General features: G+C 42.4%; 1 protein-coding gene and 1 long non-coding RNA gene across 2 annotated transcripts in view; both read right to left on the bottom strand.

The window, feature by feature from the left end:
- The window catches only part of LOC141073990 (uncharacterized), a 344900-nt gene that overhangs the window by 91995 nt on the left and 231798 nt on the right, over positions 1–21107 (bottom strand). The window lies entirely within an intron of this gene.
- Positions 15582–21107, bottom strand: part of LOC141073949 (uncharacterized) — a 101394-nt gene continuing 95868 nt past the window's right edge. The window contains exon 7 of the mRNA XM_073561478.1: positions 15582–18135. Coding sequence (XP_073417579.1) covers positions 17459–18135 — 677 coding nt within the window. The 3' untranslated portion in view covers positions 15582–17458. The remainder of the gene's footprint in view (positions 18136–21107) is intronic.

Genomic DNA, 21107 nt, shown 5'->3' with positions numbered 1-21107 from the left:
TCTTTTTCACTATGGAAAAATTCATAGCCAAATCTGGAAAATCCAATAGATCCTCGACTAGGGACCAGAATACTACCTCCCCACCTAAGATGACCGCTGATGCAAAAAGAAGGTGTTTGCTATAATTTAGTAAATATTTATGCACCTAATGGTCCAGACTCGCAGTTTCAGACTCAGTTACTCTCTAAGTTGGCAGGTTGGGACACAACCAATTTGATAATTGGGGGGGACTTTAATGAAGCACATGATATGTCTATAGATAGATCAGGATTACACAACCATGGAGCTACAATACATGAAGGTTCCACCCGTTGTTGGAACTAGTTAAAGCTAAGTTTGCGTCTTGGAGTAGGCTCCCATTATCTGTGGCTGGACGCATTAACCTGACTAAAATGATATTACTCCCTAAATTTAGCTACTCCCTTCAGCACAGTGCGGTAGCCGTGCCCAAGTCCTTTTTTGTTACTCTTAATTCTCTAGTCACGTCCTTTGTTTGGGGGAAAACTAGGCCCAAACTTAAATTGTCAACTCTACAAAGACCAAAGAGGGGAGGTGGGGCGGCGTTACCAGATTTTTTCCTATACTACGTAGCTGGGCAGGCTAAAGCTTTAAATAACTGGATGCTGGGTAATTGCCTCTCTAACTCTGAAAGCCACCTGCTTCACGCTGCATAAGCGGATTGCCTATTAGGTTTCCTTGAGTTGGAAAAAACTAATGCCCCACGTCTATTACCCCTGCTCCGGCTGGCTCGATTGATATGGAGACAAATCAAGAATGTAATAGGGTTTAAAGATGTTATAGCTGAAATGCCCCTGTGGAGTAATAACTATTTTCCAGGGCTACTGAATCACCCATCCGCCATTTTTTGGACCCAGTGTGGCGTCTCTTCAGTGGGAGACTTGTATGACCAGGGGACCTTAAAGTCTTTTGAACAATTGCAGGCTACACATGATATTCCGAGGTCTCAATGTTTTCGCTATCTGCAGCTGAGATCTGCTCTTCAGTCACACATGAGGGATGGGGGTGTGGACCGTACTATTTCATCGTTACCTCTAATAGGAATTCTTAAGTCACAGGGTCCCCAGGGTCTCATATCCTCCTTGTACACATATATGCTGTCAGTAGGGGCAGATTCGGCCATAAGCTCTTTAAAGATGACGTGGGAACGACTCATTCCTGAAGTGCAAGGAGAGGAGTTGGAGGAGATTCTGAAATCTCCGATTGGAGTATCACCATCTGTTAACAACAGAATGATACAACTGTATATAATTAATCAATCATATTTAACGCCGTTGCGACTTTTTAGGATGGGTCGGCTTCAATCATCAGAATGTTTGCAATGTCACTCGCCAGATGCTGATTTTATCCATATGGTGTGGCAATGTCCCACTATCCTACATTACTGGAAAGAGGTGACTACACTACTGACATCACCGGTGCAAGCCCCTGTCCCTCTAGAGCCATTGGTCTGCTTGTTTGGGGTGTGGGAGGAGGAGATTTGGGATCGCTATACTGGGGTCTTCCTGCGCGAGACACTGTTTATGGCATGAAAGGTGTTGGCACTGCGGTGGATGGGGGGCTCATGTCCTTCCCTTAGGTTTTGGATCGAGCTGGTGAACTCAATTGTCCCATATGAGCGCTCGTTATACCAAAACAGGGGATTCCCGGGTAAATTTGAAAAGATCTGGGAGAGGTGGAATTCCTCTCACCTCACGTTGCAAGACTGAGACATCACAGGCGACACAATATGATATAGGAAACCAGGCTGCGGAAATAGTAGATATTAGTTGATGTAGTGGTAGTTGTAGTTTAGGAGTTTTAGTTAATTCCTACGGTTGCATGATATGACAAGGTTTGTGAAATTGGATTGATACACATGTGGGAAAATACATAAAGCATTGTCCTTTACATATGCTAGAAGGAAATATACATGTTACCTTGTTTATCTATAAGAATGTGCAATTTCTTTGTATTACATTTTATTATGGACGGAGACGTGTGCTTTATATAATGCCTGTTATCATTAGTCATTGTGTATGTTGTACATTCTTTGTATCCTGGTGCTTAACAAACAAATTTTAAAATAAAACAATACATGAAGGTCTCATCCAGAGGCTGATGGATCATTTGGGGTTGACGTATATTTGGAGGTGGCAGCATCCCACTGATAAAGATTTCTCGCACTGCACTCATGTTCATAATACACATGCAAGATTAGACTATTGGTTATTGGGATTATTGATGGTGTCCCTTGTTCTATCGACAGATATCTTGGATGTTCAGATATCTGATCATGCCCCGGTGGTTTTCAAATCTAGATTGGTAAATCTGGCATGCAAGGAAAAGAGGTGGAGGTTTCCCTCTTAACTATACTCGTCTGATGAGTTTAAGGCTTATTTGCAGATGTCGTGGAACACATACAAAGAAGACAATAGGGAGCACTGTGCTGATCCTCATTTATTTTGGGCCGCCTCTAAGGCAGTTTTAAGGGGACAAGTCATCTCTTATGTTGGGAATAAATGGAAAAAATTATTAGAGGCCATGTTGGCAGCTCAGGAAGAATTAACCCAGGCTTATAAAAATTTAAAATGTTCTAATACCCCCACAAATAAACAAAAATTCATAGAGGCTAAAGAGACTGCCGAAAATATTGAGCACGAGAGAGCGCTGTACAGTCTAGATTATCAAAAACACAAATACTTTAAATGGGGGAACAGGCCGGGAAGGTTACTGGCCTCTCTCACTAAACCTTTTAGACAAGCAACTAGGATTGCCAGAATTCGTAATCAAAGTGGCACGGTCACAGCGGACAATGAACAAATAATAGAGGAATCTAGATTTTTTTTTTATCTTTGTATGCAGGAGGGGGAGAGGAGATTTTGGAGGCATCATGTTTCTTTGGGGATGGGGTGGCTCCTAGTATTACGGAGGATCAGAGAAACCTCCTTAATTCACCCATTACCATTACGGAAGTTCTGTCGGCCATCTCTACTCTTAAGATTTCTAAGGCACTGGGTCCAGATGGGTTTAGTAGAGAATATTATAAGATCTTAGGCCCATGGGTAGGTCCATACCTAGGTGAGTTATTTAATGGAATCATAGAAAAGGGTTATATTCCAGATAGATTTAATGAGGCTTGCATCAATATGCTTCCTAAGCCTGGGAAGGATCCACTGCAAGTGGAGGGATACCGCCCAATCTCACTGCTCAATGCAGATTTTAAACTCTTGACAAAAATATTGGCAACCAGGGTTCAGCAGATTATTCCCAAGTTAATTTCACCACATTAGATGGAGTTTGTACATGGGAAATCGATAACCTTTAATATAAGAACAGCAATAGGTACTATATCTAGTTGTAGAGTCAATAAGGGCAAAAGGAACATAGTGGTGGGTCTTGATGCATATAAGGCCTTTGACAGGGTCTCCTGGAATTATTTACATAAGTTGTTGGAGCTCAGAGGGTTTGGGTCATGGTTCTGCAATGCTATTAAATTGTTATATAGGGACCCCACATCTAGGCTTTTTATAAACAACACCCTGTCGGTGCCCTTTGCCATTTGGAGGGGCACGAGGCAGGGATGCCCATTGTCTCCATTATTGTTTAATTTAGCATTAGATCCCTTGTTGATAACTCTTCAAAATATGCCGGATTTTCATGGGATTCCTACAGGGAACACGGAAACAAAATTATTGGCACTCTGCGGAAGGAATGGTCTTGGGATGCTAAAACCTCGGGTCCGGCGAGATGGATAAAGGATATGGAGGGGTTGGAAGTTGGAGATATATTAGAAGCTACTGAGACACAAAGGAAAGTTATTCCATATAATAGTTATACCAATATGGCCATATTATTACTACATAGAGCTTATATTACCCAGTACGTCCAATCCAGAATGTCTCCTACAAATTCTTATCAATGTGTTAAATGTGGTTTACATAATACTGACATCTACCATCATATGTGGGGTTGCCCCAAAATTCAAAAGTTATGGCGTGATATTCATTCTGAGTTACAACAATTGAGTGGTTTTGAGTTCCCTCTTACCCCGCAATGGGATATTTTTAATATTCTAGCAGAGATCCCAAGAGTATTACCAAAGCACACCACTGTTGTGAGTTCATTTTTCCCTTCACCATTGAGGTCTGATGAACTCCCTCCTCTGGTGAAGGAAGGTAGTGAGGCTGATTACCAAACACCTGGGCAGCTAGATGATGACTGGGTGGCTGGAATTGAGGACTGGATATAAGGCTGCCGACACCCTTCTTCCTGGCTGGTGATTTTCCTGCTGGATTCTTGGAGACCAGTCTGATTCCTGCATCTCAAAGCTAAGTTTTTCTGCTCTGCTTTGCACGCTTCAGTTTTGTTTTTGTTTTGCCTTGTTTTTTGGGAGTTCTGCCATCCCCGGCCGGGGGTGAGCTGAATTCCATTTTTGTCTCTGATCTGTTGATCTTTTGCTCTGTCTTCAGAATATACCTGAGTGCTGATATAGTCTTTTGAAGCCTAGCGACTTCAGGGCCTGTTTTTCCTATCAGTCGGTTGGCTCATTTTGCGGATGGCAGACAGCAGCTTTCCTATCCTGTCCTGTGTAGTTAGCTTGGGCCCCATCATTTGCTCAGCCTATCTTTCTATCTGTGTTGGTGTTTTCATCTTGCTTCACCGTCATTATATGTTGGGGGCTGCCTATTGCTTTGGGGTCTGCTCTGGGGCAGTTTAGTTTTTCCCTCTTTCTGTCTTTAGGCTATGTAGCTCTCCGGCTGTGATCGAGGGGTCTAGGGCACCGTAGGAACCCCCTACGGCTACTGCTAGTTGTTGTGGATAGGTTCAGAGGTCTGCAATCTGATAGCTGCCAACCTCTCTGGTTTTTCTGGACTTTTTTTTTTGGGGAATTTTTCTCTCAATGGAGATGAAGCAATTGTCTGATCGTGTGGAGCAGCTCGCTGCTGAAGTGCGGGGAATTTCCGCCTATCTTGCTCATTCACATGCTGCTGAACCAAAGATTCCTACTCCTGATGTGTTTTTGGGGATTGGTCTAAATTCTTGAATTTCAAGAATAATTGTAAATTATTTTTTGCCTTGAAGCCTAACTCGTCGGGGAACTCCACGCAGCAGGTTAAAATTGTCATCTCTTTGCTGCGCGGCGATCCCCAGGATTGGGCGTTTTCTTTGAAACCTGATGATCCTATTCTGAATAATGTGAACGCATTTTTTCAAGCCTTGGGGTTGTTGTATGATGAACCTAATGCTATTGATCAGGCTGAAAAGACCCTGTTGGCATTAAGCCAGGGTCGGGATTCGGCAGAGTTGTACTGTCAAAAATTCCGAAAGTGGGCGGTCCTTACTACCTGGAATGATGGTGCCTTGGCAGCCCTCTTTCGGAAGGGTTTGTCAGAAACTGTAAAAGATACTATGGTGGGATTTCCTGTTCCCTCTGGTCTTGACGATTCTATGTCATTAGCCATTCAGGTGGATCTGCGTTTACGTGAACGCAAAACTACACGAGAGATGTTGCCACCTGTTGAAGAAATGTCTGAACCTATGCAATGTGATAGAGTTTTATCTAGGGTGCAACGTCAGGAGTTCAGAAGGCGTAATAAGCTGTGTTTTTTTTGTGGAGATACCTCGCATATTATTTCTGTCTGCCCTAAACGAGAGAAACGTTGTGCACACACGTTTTCTGTGGGTGGTGTTCAACCTAAGTTTCTTATGGCAATTACTCTGATCTGCTCCCTGTCCACATTTTCCGCCAAGGCTTTTGTGGATTCAGGAGCAGCTCTGAACCTGATGGACTTGGATTTTGCTAAATGCTGTGGATTTCCTGTGACACCTCTGCGGACGCCTATCCCTTTGAGGGGTATTGATGCTACTCCTTTGGCGAAGAATAAACCTCAGCTTTGGACCCAGGTGGTAATGCGGGTTGCCCCAGACCATCAAGAAAATTGCATATTTTTGGTGTTGCATAATTTGCATGATACCATTGTTCTGGGGTTTCCCTGGTTGCAAATCCATAATCCAGTTCTGGATTGGAAATCTTTCTCTGGGGTGAGTTGGGGTTGTCGGTGTGCCCTTAGTGATGCTCCTGTTTTCTCCACCTCTCCCCAGTCGCATGATGTTCCTGACTATTTGGCTGACTTTTATGATGTATTTAGTGAGAATGAGTCTGCGTCTTTGCCTCCTCATAGGAGTTATGACTGTGCAATTGAGCTGAACCCGGGGTGCAAATTCCCCAAGGGTCGGCTTTTCAATTTATCTGTACCCGAGCACGAGGCTATGCGATCCTATATTAAGGAGGCATTGGAGAAGGGTCATATTAGACCATCCTCTTCACCCTTAGGTGCTGGTTTTTTTTCGTGGCTAAAAAGGATGGTTCATTAAGGCCTTGTATTGACTATCGTGCCCTCAACAAAATTGCTGTTAAATATCAGTATCCGTTACCCCTGATTTCTGATCTATTCTCCAGAGTTAAAGGTGCTTGCTGGTTTACCAAGCTTGACCTCAGGGGGCGTATAATCTTATTCGCATTAAGCATGGGGATGAATGGAAGACGGCGTTTAATGCTCCGGAGGGACATTTTGAGTACCTGGTGATGCCTTTTGGGCTCACTAATGCCCCTTCTGTCTTCCAGTGCTTCATGAACAATATATTCCGAGACTTTGTGGATAAATTTTTGATTATCTATCTGGATGATATTTTGATCTTCTCCAAGAATTGGGACTCTCATGTGGAACATGTTCGGACTGTGTTCCGGATTTTGAGGGAGAATTCCCTGTATGTCAAGGGATCGAAATGCCTTTTTGGGGTACAGAGGGTTTCATTTTTGGGATTTATTTTGTCTCCGTCAACTATTGAAATGGACCCGGCAAAGGTACAGGCCATTTATGATTGGGTTCAGCCCACTTCTTTGAAGGCCCTCCAGAAGTTTTTGAGTTTTGCTAATTTTTATCGGAAATTTATAGCTATTTTTTCTGGTATTGCCAAGCCATTGACGGATTTGACTAGGAAGGGTGCTGATGTGCTGAATTGGTCTCCGGAGACTGTTTCTTCCTTTCAGGAGCTGAAGCGAAGATTCACTTCTGCTCCGGTTTTGCGGCAACCTGATGACTCACTCCCGTTTCAGGTGGAGGTGGACGCTTCTGAGATTGGTGCAGGAGCGGTGTTGTCCCAAAAAGATCCTGTGACATCTAAAATGAATCCTTGTGCTTTCTTTTCCCGAAAGTTCTCCCCATCCGAACGTAACTATGATGTGGGGAATCGGGAACTGTTGGCCATGAAATGGGCATTTGAGGAGTGGAGACATTGGTTGGAGGGAGCCAAACACCAAGTCGTGGTCCTTACTGACTACAAGAATTTGATTTACCTGGAGTCGGCCAAGCGCTTGAATCCTAGACAGGCTAGGTGGGCCTTGTTTTTCACACGTTTTGATTTTGTGGTCTCTTTTCTTCCGGGCACTAAGAATGTCAAGGCAGACGCCCTCTCTAGGAGTTTCCTTGCTGATTCTCCTGTTGTGACTAAGCCTGCTACCATTGCTACCATCTTAGGCGAGGGGGTAGTTCTTTCTGCCATCTCGCCCGATTTGAGACGTGCTCTGGAAGAGTTTCAGGAGGACAAACCTAAGCATTGTCCCAGTGGAAAGTTGTATGTTCCTGACCAGTGGAGGAAGAGAGTGATGTCTGAAGTTCATTGCTCTGCATTGGCTGGTCATCCAGGTATTTTTGGTACTAGAGATCTGGTGAGTCGGTCTTTTTGGTGGCCCGCCTTGTCTCATGATGTCAGGAATTCTGTGCAGTCCTGTGGGACTTGCTCCCGGTCTAAACCTTGTTCTCGGTCTAGTGGCTTGTTGATGCCTTTGCCGGTGCCCAGGAGGCCATGGACCCATATTTCAATGGATTTTATCTCTGATATGCCTGTCTCTCAGAGAATGACTGTTATTTGGGTGATTTGTGATAGATTCTCTAAGATGGTCCATCTTGTACCACTCCCTAAGTTGCCATCTTCCTCTGAGTTGGTGCCCTTGTTTTTGCAACAGGTGGTTTGCTTGCACGGGATTCCTGAGAACATTGTATCTGACAGAGGAGTTCAGTTTGTGTCTAGATTTTGGAGGACTTTCTGTTCTAAGCTGGGAATTCAGTTGTCCTTCTCCTCTGCATTTCACCCTCAGACCAATGGGCAGACGGAGAGAACAAGCCAGACTTTGGAGTCGTATTTGAGATGTTTTATTTCTGCCGATCAGGATGATTGGGTTTCATTTTTGCCCTTGGCCGAATTTGCTTTAAATAATAGAGCTAGTTCTGCCACTTTGATGTCACCTTTTTTTTGTAACTTTGGTTTTCACCCTCGATTTTCTTCAGGGCAGGTGGAGCTTTCTGCCTGCCCAGGTGTTGACACTGTGGTGGAGAGAATGCACCTGATCTGGGACCAAGTAGTGGATAAGTTGTCTCTCTCCCAGGAAAAGGCCCAGCGGTTTTCCAACTGGCGTAGGACCGTTGGTCTCCTGTTTAAGGTGGGTGATATGGTTTGGTTGTCATCAAAAAATATCGCTATGAAGGTGGCTTCTCCTAAGTTTAAGCCTAGATTTATTGGACCTTACAAGATTTTGGAGATTATTAATCCAGTCTCTTTTCGGTTGGCTCTTCCTGTCACATTTAAAATTCATAATGTGTTTCATAAGTCCTTGTTGAAGAGGTTTGTTGAACCAGTAGTTCCTGTGGTGGCACCTCCTGACCCTATATTGGTTGAAGGTAACATGGAATATGAGGTAGAGAAGATACTGGATTCCCGTCTGGCTAGACAAAGACTCCAGTATTTGGTTAAGTGGAAGGGTTATGGTCAGGAGGATAATTCCTGGGTCTCTGCCTCTGATATTCATGCCGAAAGATTGGTGCGTGCCTTTCATCGGACTCACCCGGATCGCCCTGGTGACATGGATGAGGGTTCGGTGACCCCTCCTCAAGGGGGAGGTACTGTTGTGAGTTCATTTTTCCCTTCACCATTGAGGTCTGATGAACTCCCTCCTCTGGTGAAGGAAGGTAGTGAGACTGATTACCAAACACCTGGGCAGCTAAATGATAACTGGGTGGCTGGAATTTAGGACTGGATATAAGGCTGCCGACGCCCTTCTTCCTGGCTGGTGATTTTCCTGCTGGATTCTTGGAGACCAGTCTGATTCCTGCGTCTCAAAGCTAAGTTTTTCTGCTCTGCTTTGTACTCTTCAGTTTTGTTTTTGTTTTGCCTTGTTTCTTGGGAGTTCTGCCATCCCCGGCCGGGGGTGAGCTGAATTCCATTTTTGTATCTGATCTGTTGATCTTTTGCTCTGTCTTCAGAATATACCTGAGTGCTGATATAGTCTTTTGAAGCCTAGTGACTTCAGGGCCTGTTTTTCCTATCAGTCGGTTGGCTCATTTTGATAGGGTTTTTGCGGATGGCAGACAGCAGCTTTCCTATCCTGTCCTATGTAGTTAGCTTGGGCCCCATCATTTGCTCAACCTATCTTCATAATTTTCAGGGTCACTTTTAGAGCCTTTTTTGAATATTGGTACAACATTTGCTATGTGCCAGTTCTGTGGAACAGACCCCGTCGCTATATTGTCTCTAAATATAAGAAATAATGGTTTGTCTATTACATTACTTAGTTCTCTTAGTACTCGTGGGTGTATGCCATCCGGACCCGGAGATTTATCTTTTGCAATCTTATTTAGCCGGTTTTGCACCTCTTTTTGGGTTAGATTGGTGACCCTTAATATCGGGTTTTCTTTGTCTCTCGGCATTTCACCTAGCATTTCATTTTCCACCGTGAATACCGTGGAGAAGAAGGTGTTTAATATATTAGCTTTTTCCTCATCATCTACAACCATACTTTCCTCACAATTTTTTAATGGGCCTACACTGTCACTTTTGATTCTTTTACTATTGATATAGTTGAAGAACAGCTTGGGATTAGTGCTACTCTCCTTAGCAATGCGCTTCTCTGTTTCGTTTTTGGCAACTTTAGTTTTTTAGATAAAGTATTTTTCTCCTTATAGTTTTTAGATCCTCAGCGGTGCCATCCTGCTTTAGTAGTGTAAATGCTTTCTTTTTACTGGTAATTGTCCCTCTTACTTCTTTGTTTAGCCACATTGGGTTTTTCCTGTTTCTTGTCCTTTTATTCCCACAAGGTATAAACCGCTTACAGCGCCTATTAAGGATGTTCTCAAACATTTCCCACTTATTTTCTGTATTCTTATTTCTGAGGACATTGTCCCAGTCACCAGATTAAGGGCATCTCTAAGCTGGTCAGACTTTGCCTTCCTAAAGCTCAGTGTTTTTGTGACTCCCTGACATGTCCCCCTAGCGAAACACAAGTGACACTGTACAATATTGTGGTCGCTATTTCCTAGATGCCCAACAACCTGCAGATTTGTTATTCTATCAGGTCTGTTAGATAGTATTAGGTGTAAAGTGCGGCTCCTCTGGTCGGATTCTGCACCAATTGTGAGAGATAATTTTTCTTGGCTATTAGCAGAAACCTGTCGCCTTTATGGGTTTCGCAGGTCTCTGTTTCTCAGTTAATATCCGGGTAAAGTCCCCCATAACAAGGACCTCATTATGGGTTGCAGCTTCATCTATCTGCCTTAGTAGTAAACTTTCCATGATTTCTGTTATATTTGGGGTTTGTAACAGACCCCAAAGAGAATTTTGTTACTATTTTTCCCTCCATGTATTTCGACCCATATGGACCCAACATCCTCATTCCCTTCGCTAATATCCTCCCTCAAAGTGGACTTTAGATAAGACTTTACATAAAGACAAACCCCCAATGTCTTTCATTCCCATGCAACTAACAAAAAAAGAGGAGCAGTAATCGCGATAAAGAACACCGTCACCTTCCAGCTAATTACCAGCGTAGTGGACGACGAGGGCAGATACGTCATCCTAGTCTGCACCATAAATAACAAGACCTACACTATTGTCTCTAGTTATGCCCCTAACTCAAAGCAGATCTAATTTCTTAAAGACCACCCAGGCGGTAGTAGCAAAGGTTAAAAAAGGCGCCTTGTTAGTCTGCGGGGACTTTACCATCACCCGATATCAGAAAACAGCAAAAGAGCAAAAAGGCCATAGTGTGAACAGTGCCACATACAAGTTTTTTATTGTGCATTAACATACCAGGCAACCGCCCCTCCATGTATTGGTAGGCTGTGAGCGGTTGTTTCATCTGTATTCTTGCACCTGTGTTGCCATCTTAATTATGTGGGTCCACTGCATCCTGATAGTGCATTTGTCTGGAGGCCTGGACAGGTAAGCCTTTTTGCTCTTTTGCTGTTTTCTATATTGGTGGATTTTTAAGTCCTCTTTCTGTGCTGTTTCAGCATCACCCGATGTCCTAAAATTGATAAATCGGTACCCCATCAAAAGAAAGAAAACACCCGATAACTCTCTCAGACTCTTCTAGCAGAAGAACTCTATGATGTCTGGCGGGTTCTACATGCCTCCGAGCGGGATTACACCTTCTACTCACACTCCAATAGAGGTGACTCCAGAATTGACCTAATGGTCACAGATAAATGGTTATTACAAGACATCCAAAAGGCCACGATAGGGAACATAACCTGGTCGAACCACGCCCCGGTCTCTGGTCAAATTATAGAGGGATACAACTATCCGACATATTCCCCATGGAGAGTGAATAACTACCGAATCACATCCCATAAAATCAGGCCCCAATTGCAGGAAGCATTATCAGAATATTTCACAAATAATAACACACCTGATGTGTCCGTATCTACAGTATGGTGCGACCACAAGGCCGACATCCGGGGTAAAATATCGTCCCAGAATAAAAAAGCGACACCACGCCAAATAGAGGAAATTAATCACAACATAGCGCACTAGAAGAGGCACACAAACGTAGCCACACAAACAATCCTCCAAACATTACAGAAACTAAGGAATGAACTATACCAACTGCTCCAACACAAATACGAGCACAATCTACGGAAAAGTAAAGCCAAATATTACTGGCAGGGAAACAAACGGGCAAAATTTTAGCCAACAAAATCACAGCCAAAATGACCAAAGATTGTCCCACATACAGGGCGACCAAAAAATATAATATATAACCCTAAGGAAATTGCGAACACCTTCTCACAATACTATTCCTCCCTCTATAATCTGCAGGAAAATACCGCAATACCACAACCCCCACCCCCAACTAATAAATCAGTTCTTAGAGAGCGTAAAGCTTCCTAAAATACCGGAAGCCTAATTACACATGTTGAATCAACCAATATCCCAAACAGAAATACAGCAATTAGAGGAATGAAAAATAATAAGTCTCCCGGCCCGACGGTCTAACGAGCGAGTACTTCAAAATATTACAAGATATACTAATCCCTCACATGACATCAATTTTCCAAAATTTTATGCAAACCGGGATAATTCCAAAATAAATGATTCAGGCAACAATTATACCCATCCCCAAACCAGGAAAAAACCCTGATCGAACCATCAATTTTAGGCCAATTTCATTGTTGAACACAGACCTTAAAATTTACACCAATTTCCTAGCTAATAGGATCTCAAAAATAATCCCTTCCATAGTGCATAAAGACAAGTGGGACTTGTTAAGTCTAGACAGACCCTGGATGGTACGAGGAGGATGATTGTTATCATACATGTAGCCAGAGGGAGGCAAACCCTCTCGATGCTTCTCTCTTTCGATGCCAAAAGGCGTTTGATCGGGTGCATTAGGGGTTCTTATTTGAAGTGTTATCCAGATTTGGGTTTGCTGGTAATATACTCCGAGCAATCACCCCTCTATACTCTAACCTGTCAGCCTCAGTTCTCATTTCTGAAAATATGTCAGATATATTTGATATCACTATTGGAACGAGGCAGGGGTGCCCACTCTCTCCCCTAATATTTGCATTAATAATCGAATCCTTAGCTGAAAAAATCAGATCACACCCTGGGATAGCTGGTATTAACCCCTCCTGACATCAGACGTACTATCCCGTCCATGGGACCGGGCCCCTATGCCCATGGACGGGATAGTACGTCTGCCGCGATCAGCGGCGCCCACGTGGTGAGCGCCGCTGATCGTGGCTGGGTGTCAGCTGATTATCACAGCTGACACCCGGCACTATGTGTCAGGGGCGGTCACGGACCGCCCCCGACACGTTAACCCCTTGCACACCGCGATCAAACATGATCGCGGTGTACCGGGGGTTAAAGGGAAGCATCGGCAGGGAGGGGGCTCCCTCCGTGCTTCCCTGAGCCCCCCACGGCAGCGCAATGTGCAGCGCTGCTGCGGGGGGCTCTTTCCCTACAGGCCCCCGAATCCAAGATGGCGACGGGGGCCTTCGGGGACCTGTAGGGAGCTGACTTCCTCACTGCCTGCAAAGCGCAGGCATGAGGAAGTCTGCAGAACTGCCTGTGACAGATTGCTGATCTGTCACAGTGATCTGTGATGTGACAGATCAGCGATTTGTCACAGGACAGTGATGTCCCACCTGGGACTATGTAATAAAGTTAAAAAAAAAAGTTAAAATAATTTAAAAAAATCGCCAAATTAGAAAAAAAAAAAAAATTCCCCCAATAAATCCATTTATTTGAAATAAAAACAAAACAAAACAATAAAAGTACACATATTAGGTATCGCCGCGTCCGTAACGACCTGCCCTATAAAACTATCCCATTAGTTAACCCCTTTAGTGAACCCCTTAAAAAATAAAAAACGAAGCAAAACAATGATTTATTATCATACCGCCAAACAAAAAGTGCAATAACGCGCGATCAAAAAGACGCATATAAATAGCCATGGTACTGCTGAAAACGTCATCTTGTCCCGCAAAAAACGAGCTGCCATACAGCATCGTCAGCGAAAAAATAAAAAAGTTATAGCTTGCAGAATAAGGCGATACAAAAATAATTATTTTTTATATAAAATAGTTTTCATTGCATAAAACCGACAAAACATAAAAAAACGACCTAAATGAGGTATCGCTGTAACCGTACTGACCCGAAGAATAAAACTGCTTTATCAATTTTACCGCACGCGGAACGGTGTAAATGCACCCCCCCAAAAGATATACATGAAATGCTGGTTTTTGTTCATTCTGCGTCCCAAAAATCGGAATAAAAAGCGATCAAAAAATGTCACATTCCCGAAAATAAAAACGTCAACTCTTCCAGCAAAAAATAAGACCTCACATGACTCGGTGGGTCAAAATACGGAAAAATTATAGCTTTCAATATGTGGTGATGCAAAAACTATTTTTACAATAAAAAGCGTCTTTTAGCATGCGACAGCCGCCAAAAATAAATACTGCCATAAATAGTAAATCAAACCCCCGTTATCACCCCCTTAGTTAGGGAAAAATAATAAAATTAAAAGAAAATGTATTTATTTCCATTTTCCCATTAGGGTTAGGGCTAGGGTTAGGGTTAGGGCTAGGGTTAGGGTTAGGGCTGAGATTAGGGTTAGGGGTGTGTTGGCGTTAGGGTTGGAGTTAGAATTGGGGGTTTCCACTATTTGCGCACATCAGGTGCTCTCCAAATGCAACATGGCGTCTGATCTCAATTCCTGCCAATTCTGAGTTAAAAAAGTCAAATGGTGCTCCTTCCCTTTCAAGTTCTGCCATGCGCCCAAACAGTGTTTTACCCCCACATGTAGGGTATCAGCCTACTCAGGACAAATTGCAAAACAACTTTTGGGGTCCAATTTCTCCTGTTAACGTTAGGAAAATAAAAAATTAGGGGAAAAAATATCATTTTTGTGGAAAAAAATGATTTTTTTTATTTTCACGCCCGGGCGTTATAAACTTCTGTGAAGCACTTGGGGGTTCAAAGTGCTCACCACACATCTAGATAAGTTCCGTGGGGGGGTCACAAGTTTCCAAAATGGGGTCACTTGTGGGGAGTTTCAACAGTTTAGGCACATCAGAGGCTCTCCAAACGCAACATGACACCCGCAAACCATTCCATCAAAGTCTGCATTCCAAAACGTCACTACTTCCCTTCCAAGCCCCGACGTGTGTCCATACAGTAGTTTTCTCCCACATATGGGGTATCAGGGTACTCAGGACAAATTGGACAACAACTTTTGGGGTCCAATCTCTCCTGTTACCCTTGGGAAAATAAAAAAATTGGGGACTAAAAGATCATGTTTGTGGAAAAAATATGATTTATTATTTTCATGCCTGGGCGTTATAGGCTTCTGTGAAGCACTGGGGGGTTCAAAGTGCTCACCACACATTTAGATAAGTTCCTTAGGGGATCTAGTTTCCTAAATGGTGTCATTTATGGGAGGTTTCCACTGTTTAGGCACATCAGGGACTTTCCAAACGCGGCATGGCGTCCAATCCCAATTCCAGCCAAAAAAGTCAAATGGCACCGCTTCCCTTCCGAGCTCTGCCATGCGCCCAAATAGTGGTTTACCCCCACATATGGGGTATCAGCGTACTCAGGACAAATTGCACAATAACTTTTCGGGTCCTGTTACCCTTGAACAAAATAAAAATTGAGGATGAAAAGATAATTTTTGTGGAAAAAATATGATTTTTTTAATTGTACGGCTATATGTTATAAACTTCTGTGAAGCCCTTGGGGGTTCAAAGTTCTCACCACACATCCAGATAAGTTCCTTGGGGGGTCTAGTTTCCAAAATGGTGTCATTTGTGGGGGGTTTCCACTGTTTTGGTACATCAGGGGCTTTTCAAACGTGACACGGTGTCCGATCTCAATTCCAGCCAAAAAAGTAAAATGGCGGTGCTTCCCTTCCGAGCTCTGCCATGCGCCCAAATAGTCATTTACATCCACATATGGGGTATCAGTGTACTCAGGACAAATTGCACAATAACTTTTAGGGTCCTGTTACCCTTGGGAAAATAAAAATTGGGGGTGAAAAGATCATTTTGTGGAAAAAATGATTTTTTAATTGTACGGCTGTACGTTATAAACTTCTGTGAAGCCCTTGTGAATTCAAAGTTCTCACCACATATCTAGATAAGTTCCTTGGGGGGTCTAGTTTCCAAAATGGGGTCACTTGTGGGGGTTTCCACTGTTTAGGTACATCAGGGTCTCTCCAAACGTGACATGGCGTCTGATCTGAATTCCAGTCAATTTTGCATTGAAAAAGTCAAACGGCGCTCCTTCCCTTCTGAGCTCTGCCATGCGCCGAAACAGTGGTTCCCCCCACATATCAGGTATCAGCGTACTCAGGACAAATTGCACAATAACTTTTGCAGTCTAATTTCTCCTGTTACCCTTGGTAAAATAAAAAAAAAATTGAACCTGAAGAAATTTTTTTTGTGAAAAAAAGTTAAATGTTCATTTTTTTTAAACATTCAAAAAATTCCTGTGAAGCACCTGAAGGGTTAATAAACTTCTTGAATGTGGTTTTGAGCACCTTGAGGGGTGAAGTTTTTAGAATAGTGTCACTTTTGGGGATTTTCTATCATATAGACCCCTCAAAGTGACTTCAAATGTGATGTGGTCCGTAAAAATAAAATGGTGTTGCAAAAATGAGAAATCGCTGGTTAAATTTTAACCCTTATAACTTTCTAACAAAAAAATTTTGGTTCCAAAATTGTGCTGATGTAAAGTAAATATGTGGGAAATGTTACTTATTAAGTTTTTTGTTTGCCATATCTCTGTGATTTAAGGGCATAAAAATTCAAAGTTGGAAAATTGCGAAATTTTCACCAAATTTCCGTTTTTTTCACAAATAAACGCAAGTTATTTGAATGAAATTTTACCACTAACATGAAGTACAATATGTCACGAGAAAACAATGTCAGAATCACCAGGATCCATGGAAGCGTTTCAGAGTTATTACCTTATAATGGGACAGTGGTCAGAATTGTAAAAAGTGGCCCGGTCATGAATGTGCAAACCACCCTTGGGGGTAAAGGGGTTAAGAAAATGAAAAAGGCTTCTCCCCTGTGTGACTGGTCTGATGTCTAACAAGATGTGTTTTCCGGTTAAAATATTTCCCACATTCTGAACAGGAAAAAAGCTTCTCCCCTGTGTAAGTTCTCTGGTGAGGTGGCTCAGTGGTTAGCACTGCTGCCTTGCAGTGCTGTAGTCCTGGGTTCAACTCCCACCAAGGAGAACATCTGCAAGGAATTTGGATGTTCTCCCCGTGTTTCCATGGGTTTCCTCCCACATTCCTAAGACATACTGATGGGGAATTTACATTGTGAACCCCATTGGGGACAGCTATGATAATGTGTGCAAACTGTAGAGGGCTGCAGAATATGTTAGTGCTAAATAAAAAGAAAGATTATTATTAGTAAGATTCCATTTCTGGTTAAAACATTTCCCACATTATGAACAGGAAAAATGGCTTCTCTGATGTGATCAAGATTTATTTTCCTTTTACCATTAAAGAAGTTTCTCCCCTGTGTGAGTTATTTGGTGTGGAACAAGACTCCCTTTCTGGTTAAAAATTGTTTCACATTGTGAACATGAAAAAGGCTTCTCACCTTGTGTGAGTTCTCTGGTGCCTAACACAATCTGATTTAGTGCAAAAACATTTCCCACATTCTGAACATGAAAAAGGCTTCTCCCCTGTGTGAGTTCTCTTGTGGGTAACAAATTGTGATTTCTGTGCAAAACATTTCCCACATTCTGAACAGGAAAAAGGCTTCTCCCCTGTGTGAGTTCTATGGTGATTAACCAAATCTGATTTCCGGTTAAAACATTTCCCACATTCTGAACAGGAGAAAGGCTTCTCCCCTGTGTGAGTTCTATGGTGATTAACCAAATTTGATTTCCGGTTAAAACATTTCCCACATTCTGAACAGGAAAAAGGCTTCTCCCCTGTGTGAGTTCTCTGGTGAGTAACAAAACATAATTTCTGTATAAAACATTTCCCACATTCTGAACAGGAAAAAGGCTTCTCCCCTGTGTGAGTTCTCTGGTGATTAACCAAATCTGATTTCTGGTTAAAACATTTCCCACATTCTGAACAGGAAAAAGGCTTCTCCCCTGTGTGAGTTCTCTGGTGCCTAACCAAATCTGATTTCTGGTTAAAACATTTCCCACATTCTGAACAGGAAAAAGGCTTCTCCCCTGTGTGAGTTCTTCTGTGTGTAACAAAACGTGATTTCCATGTAAAACATTTCCCACATTCTGAACATGAGAATGACTTCTTTGCTTTAGTAGCAGTTTGTTTTTTAATGCCTCTTTTGTGACATTGATTTCCCTTATTAGTCAGTAATGAATCAGAAGATGGGAGCTGTTTCATAGGATCAGATGACAGATCTTTGCTGTGAATGGATGATGATATATCTGGAGTAACAGCAATCACTTCAGTTGTATCTTGTAGGATCTCAAGATCATCAGATTTAAAAATTGAAAATGTCAGCTGTCCCTCTGATCTCCTGGTACAGTCATCTGCTAAGATAGAAAACAATTATTATTTATTAATAAAATATCCTTTAGTTTTATATTTTTGAACATTTCTACTTAAACTGTCCATAAAAATGGCAAGCTATGTAAAAAACTTTAATTATTTACCAAGACAATGACAGTTCACAGTCTAATAGAAAACCTTGTTGGATGAGCCAGTAGTGTGCGGTGTTCAACTGTTTGTTCATTCTGCCTCCCAAATAACGAATATAAAGAAACCAATCAATGTTATGTAGGCGAAAATAATACCAATTCTCATCTCACAAAAAACAAGTCCCCTCTCAGGTCCATCATCTGTCATTGGAAAAACAGAGGTTCCCACACTATTAGAGGCTCAAAGGCTGTTGAAAAGCGACAAGGTTTCCATAAACCAATCCAGCAAAATCCGCTCTCACTTCGGAGTCTTGCAGTGTGCGCAAACAACATTTAGGATCCCTGTATTTAGCAATATTATAGTGAGAAGAACCCACTTAATTTGCGGTGTCTCCTGGAGCACAATCTGGGCACTATGTGCTGGGTAATAAAATGGCAAATGTGTAATTTTCACTCCAACATCCACTGCGTGTTAATTTCCAGAAAGTTGCTGTGGAGTCAAATTATTCACTCCTCCTACATACGTAGTTAGAGTTGTTGGTAACCCTCATTTAATGACAGAAAAACCCACAATGGTCACAGAAATAACTTTAATCTGACAAAAGTAAAAATAATTAAAAAAAATCTATCAAAATGAACAACTGAAAGTCTGACATTGCTTTTCAGCCATGCTTCCACAGAATTTTTAAAAAATAAAACTCATGAAATGGGCCTGGACAGAAATGATGGTTCCCTTAAGTAAAATATTTGCTGCACAACCTTTTGAGGCAATTGCTGAAATTAAATGATTCCTGTAACTGTCAATGAGACTTCTGCTCCTCTCGACAGGTATTTTGGCCCACTCTTCAAGAGCAACTGCTCCAGTTGTCTCGTGTGTGAAGGTTGCCTTTTCCAGATGACGTTTCACCTCTTTCCAAAGATGCTCATTAGGATTTAGGTCAGGGCTCATAGAAGGCCACTTCAGAATAGTCCAATGTTTTCCTCTTAGCCATTCTTGCGTGTTTTTAGCTGTGTATTGTGTGTCATTATCCTGTTGCAAGACCCATGACCTGCGACTGAGACCATGCTTTCTGACACTGGGCAGCACATTTCTCTCTAGAATCCCTTGATAGTCTTGAGATTTCATTGTACCCTGCAGATTCTAGACACCCTGTGCCAGATGCAGCAAAGCAGCCCCAGAACATAACAGTGTCTCCTCCATGTTTCACAGTAGGGACAGTGTTCTTTTTGTGATATGCCTCATTTTTCTATCTGAGAACATAGAGCTGATGTGTCTTGCCAGAAAGTTCCATTTTTGTCTCATCTGTCCATAGGACATTCTCCCAGAAGCTTTGTAGCTTGTCAACATGTAGGTTGGCAAATTCCAGTCTGTTTTTTTATGATTTTTTTTCAACAATGGTGTCCTCCTTGGTCGTCTCCCATGAAGTCGACTTTGGCTCATACGACAGATGGTGGGATCTGACACTGATGTTCCTTTAGCTTCAAGTTCACCTTTAATCTGTTTACAAGTTATTCTGGGCTATATTACCATTCATATTATCTGTCACTTTGATTTGTCATCAATTTTCCTCCTGCGGCCACGTCCAGGGAGGTTGGCTACAGTCCCATGGATATTAAATTTCTGAATAACATGTTCAACTTTAGCCACAAGAATATGAAGCTGCTTGGAGATGGTCTTATAACTTTTATCTGTAACATGTTTGTCTATAATTTTCTTTCTAATCTCCTGAGACAACTCTTTCCTTCGCTTCCTCTGGTCCATGTTGAGTGTGATACACACCATGTCACCACACAGCACAGTGAGTATCTGTAGCCTCTATACAGGCCACTCACTGATTCCAGGATTGTAGACACCTGTGATGCTAATTAGTGGACACACTGCGATTTACACATTCTGTGGAAGCTTGATTGAAAAGCAATGTCTGACTTTCATTTGTTCATTTTCATAGATTTTTTATTTATTATTACTTTTGTCAGATTTAAGTTATTTCTGTGACCATTGTGGGTTTTTCTGTCATTAAACGAGGGGTACCAACAATTTTGACCACGTGTGTATAGTTTACAACCATCAGTGAATTAATTAATAACATGGAATCACTTTATGGGGATTTCGACTATTCTGGTTTTCTGTCATTTAGTTATATTAGGGCTTCTGCATATGGTGTGTCCAATCTCATCTGGGATCTGTTCCTGCTGTCCAGCTGGAGTAATCTGCTCCCTACTTCAGCCAATTGGAAAGTACCACACCCTACTAAAGCGCAAAGCACATGGCCGGAATCTGCCAGATACAGCGCTGTTCTCCTCTGGTTCAGTCCTCTGTGCTCAGCTTGCGGCTTGTGTATTTGTTTCCTGCTGTGACCGTGGCCCGTTTACTGACTACTCTTGTGTCTTCTGATTCTGTATTCTGTCCTTCTGGTTCTGACCCATCTACCTGACTATTCTTCTTGCCATCTAACTCCACACAATAGCAGGTAACACCATGGTCCAAGCCTAGGGGTACCAGTGTAAGTCCAGATTCCATGTAAGGGTGTTATAGGATGATGAGCAAGGCAATCCTTGGGATATGGAGAGTAGAGAAGATAGAGCCAAGCATGTTCATGGTGGACATCTTTTGAGCTGCCAGG

Source organism: Dendrobates tinctorius, unplaced genomic scaffold (genome assembly GCF_039654945.1).
Source record: "Dendrobates tinctorius isolate UK_male_01 unplaced genomic scaffold, ASM3965494v1 ptg000321l, whole genome shotgun sequence".
Taxonomy (NCBI): domain Eukaryota; kingdom Metazoa; phylum Chordata; class Amphibia; order Anura; family Dendrobatidae; genus Dendrobates; species Dendrobates tinctorius.
Note: the sequence above shows the minus strand (reverse complement) of the source record. Positions and strands in the feature narration are given on the sequence as shown.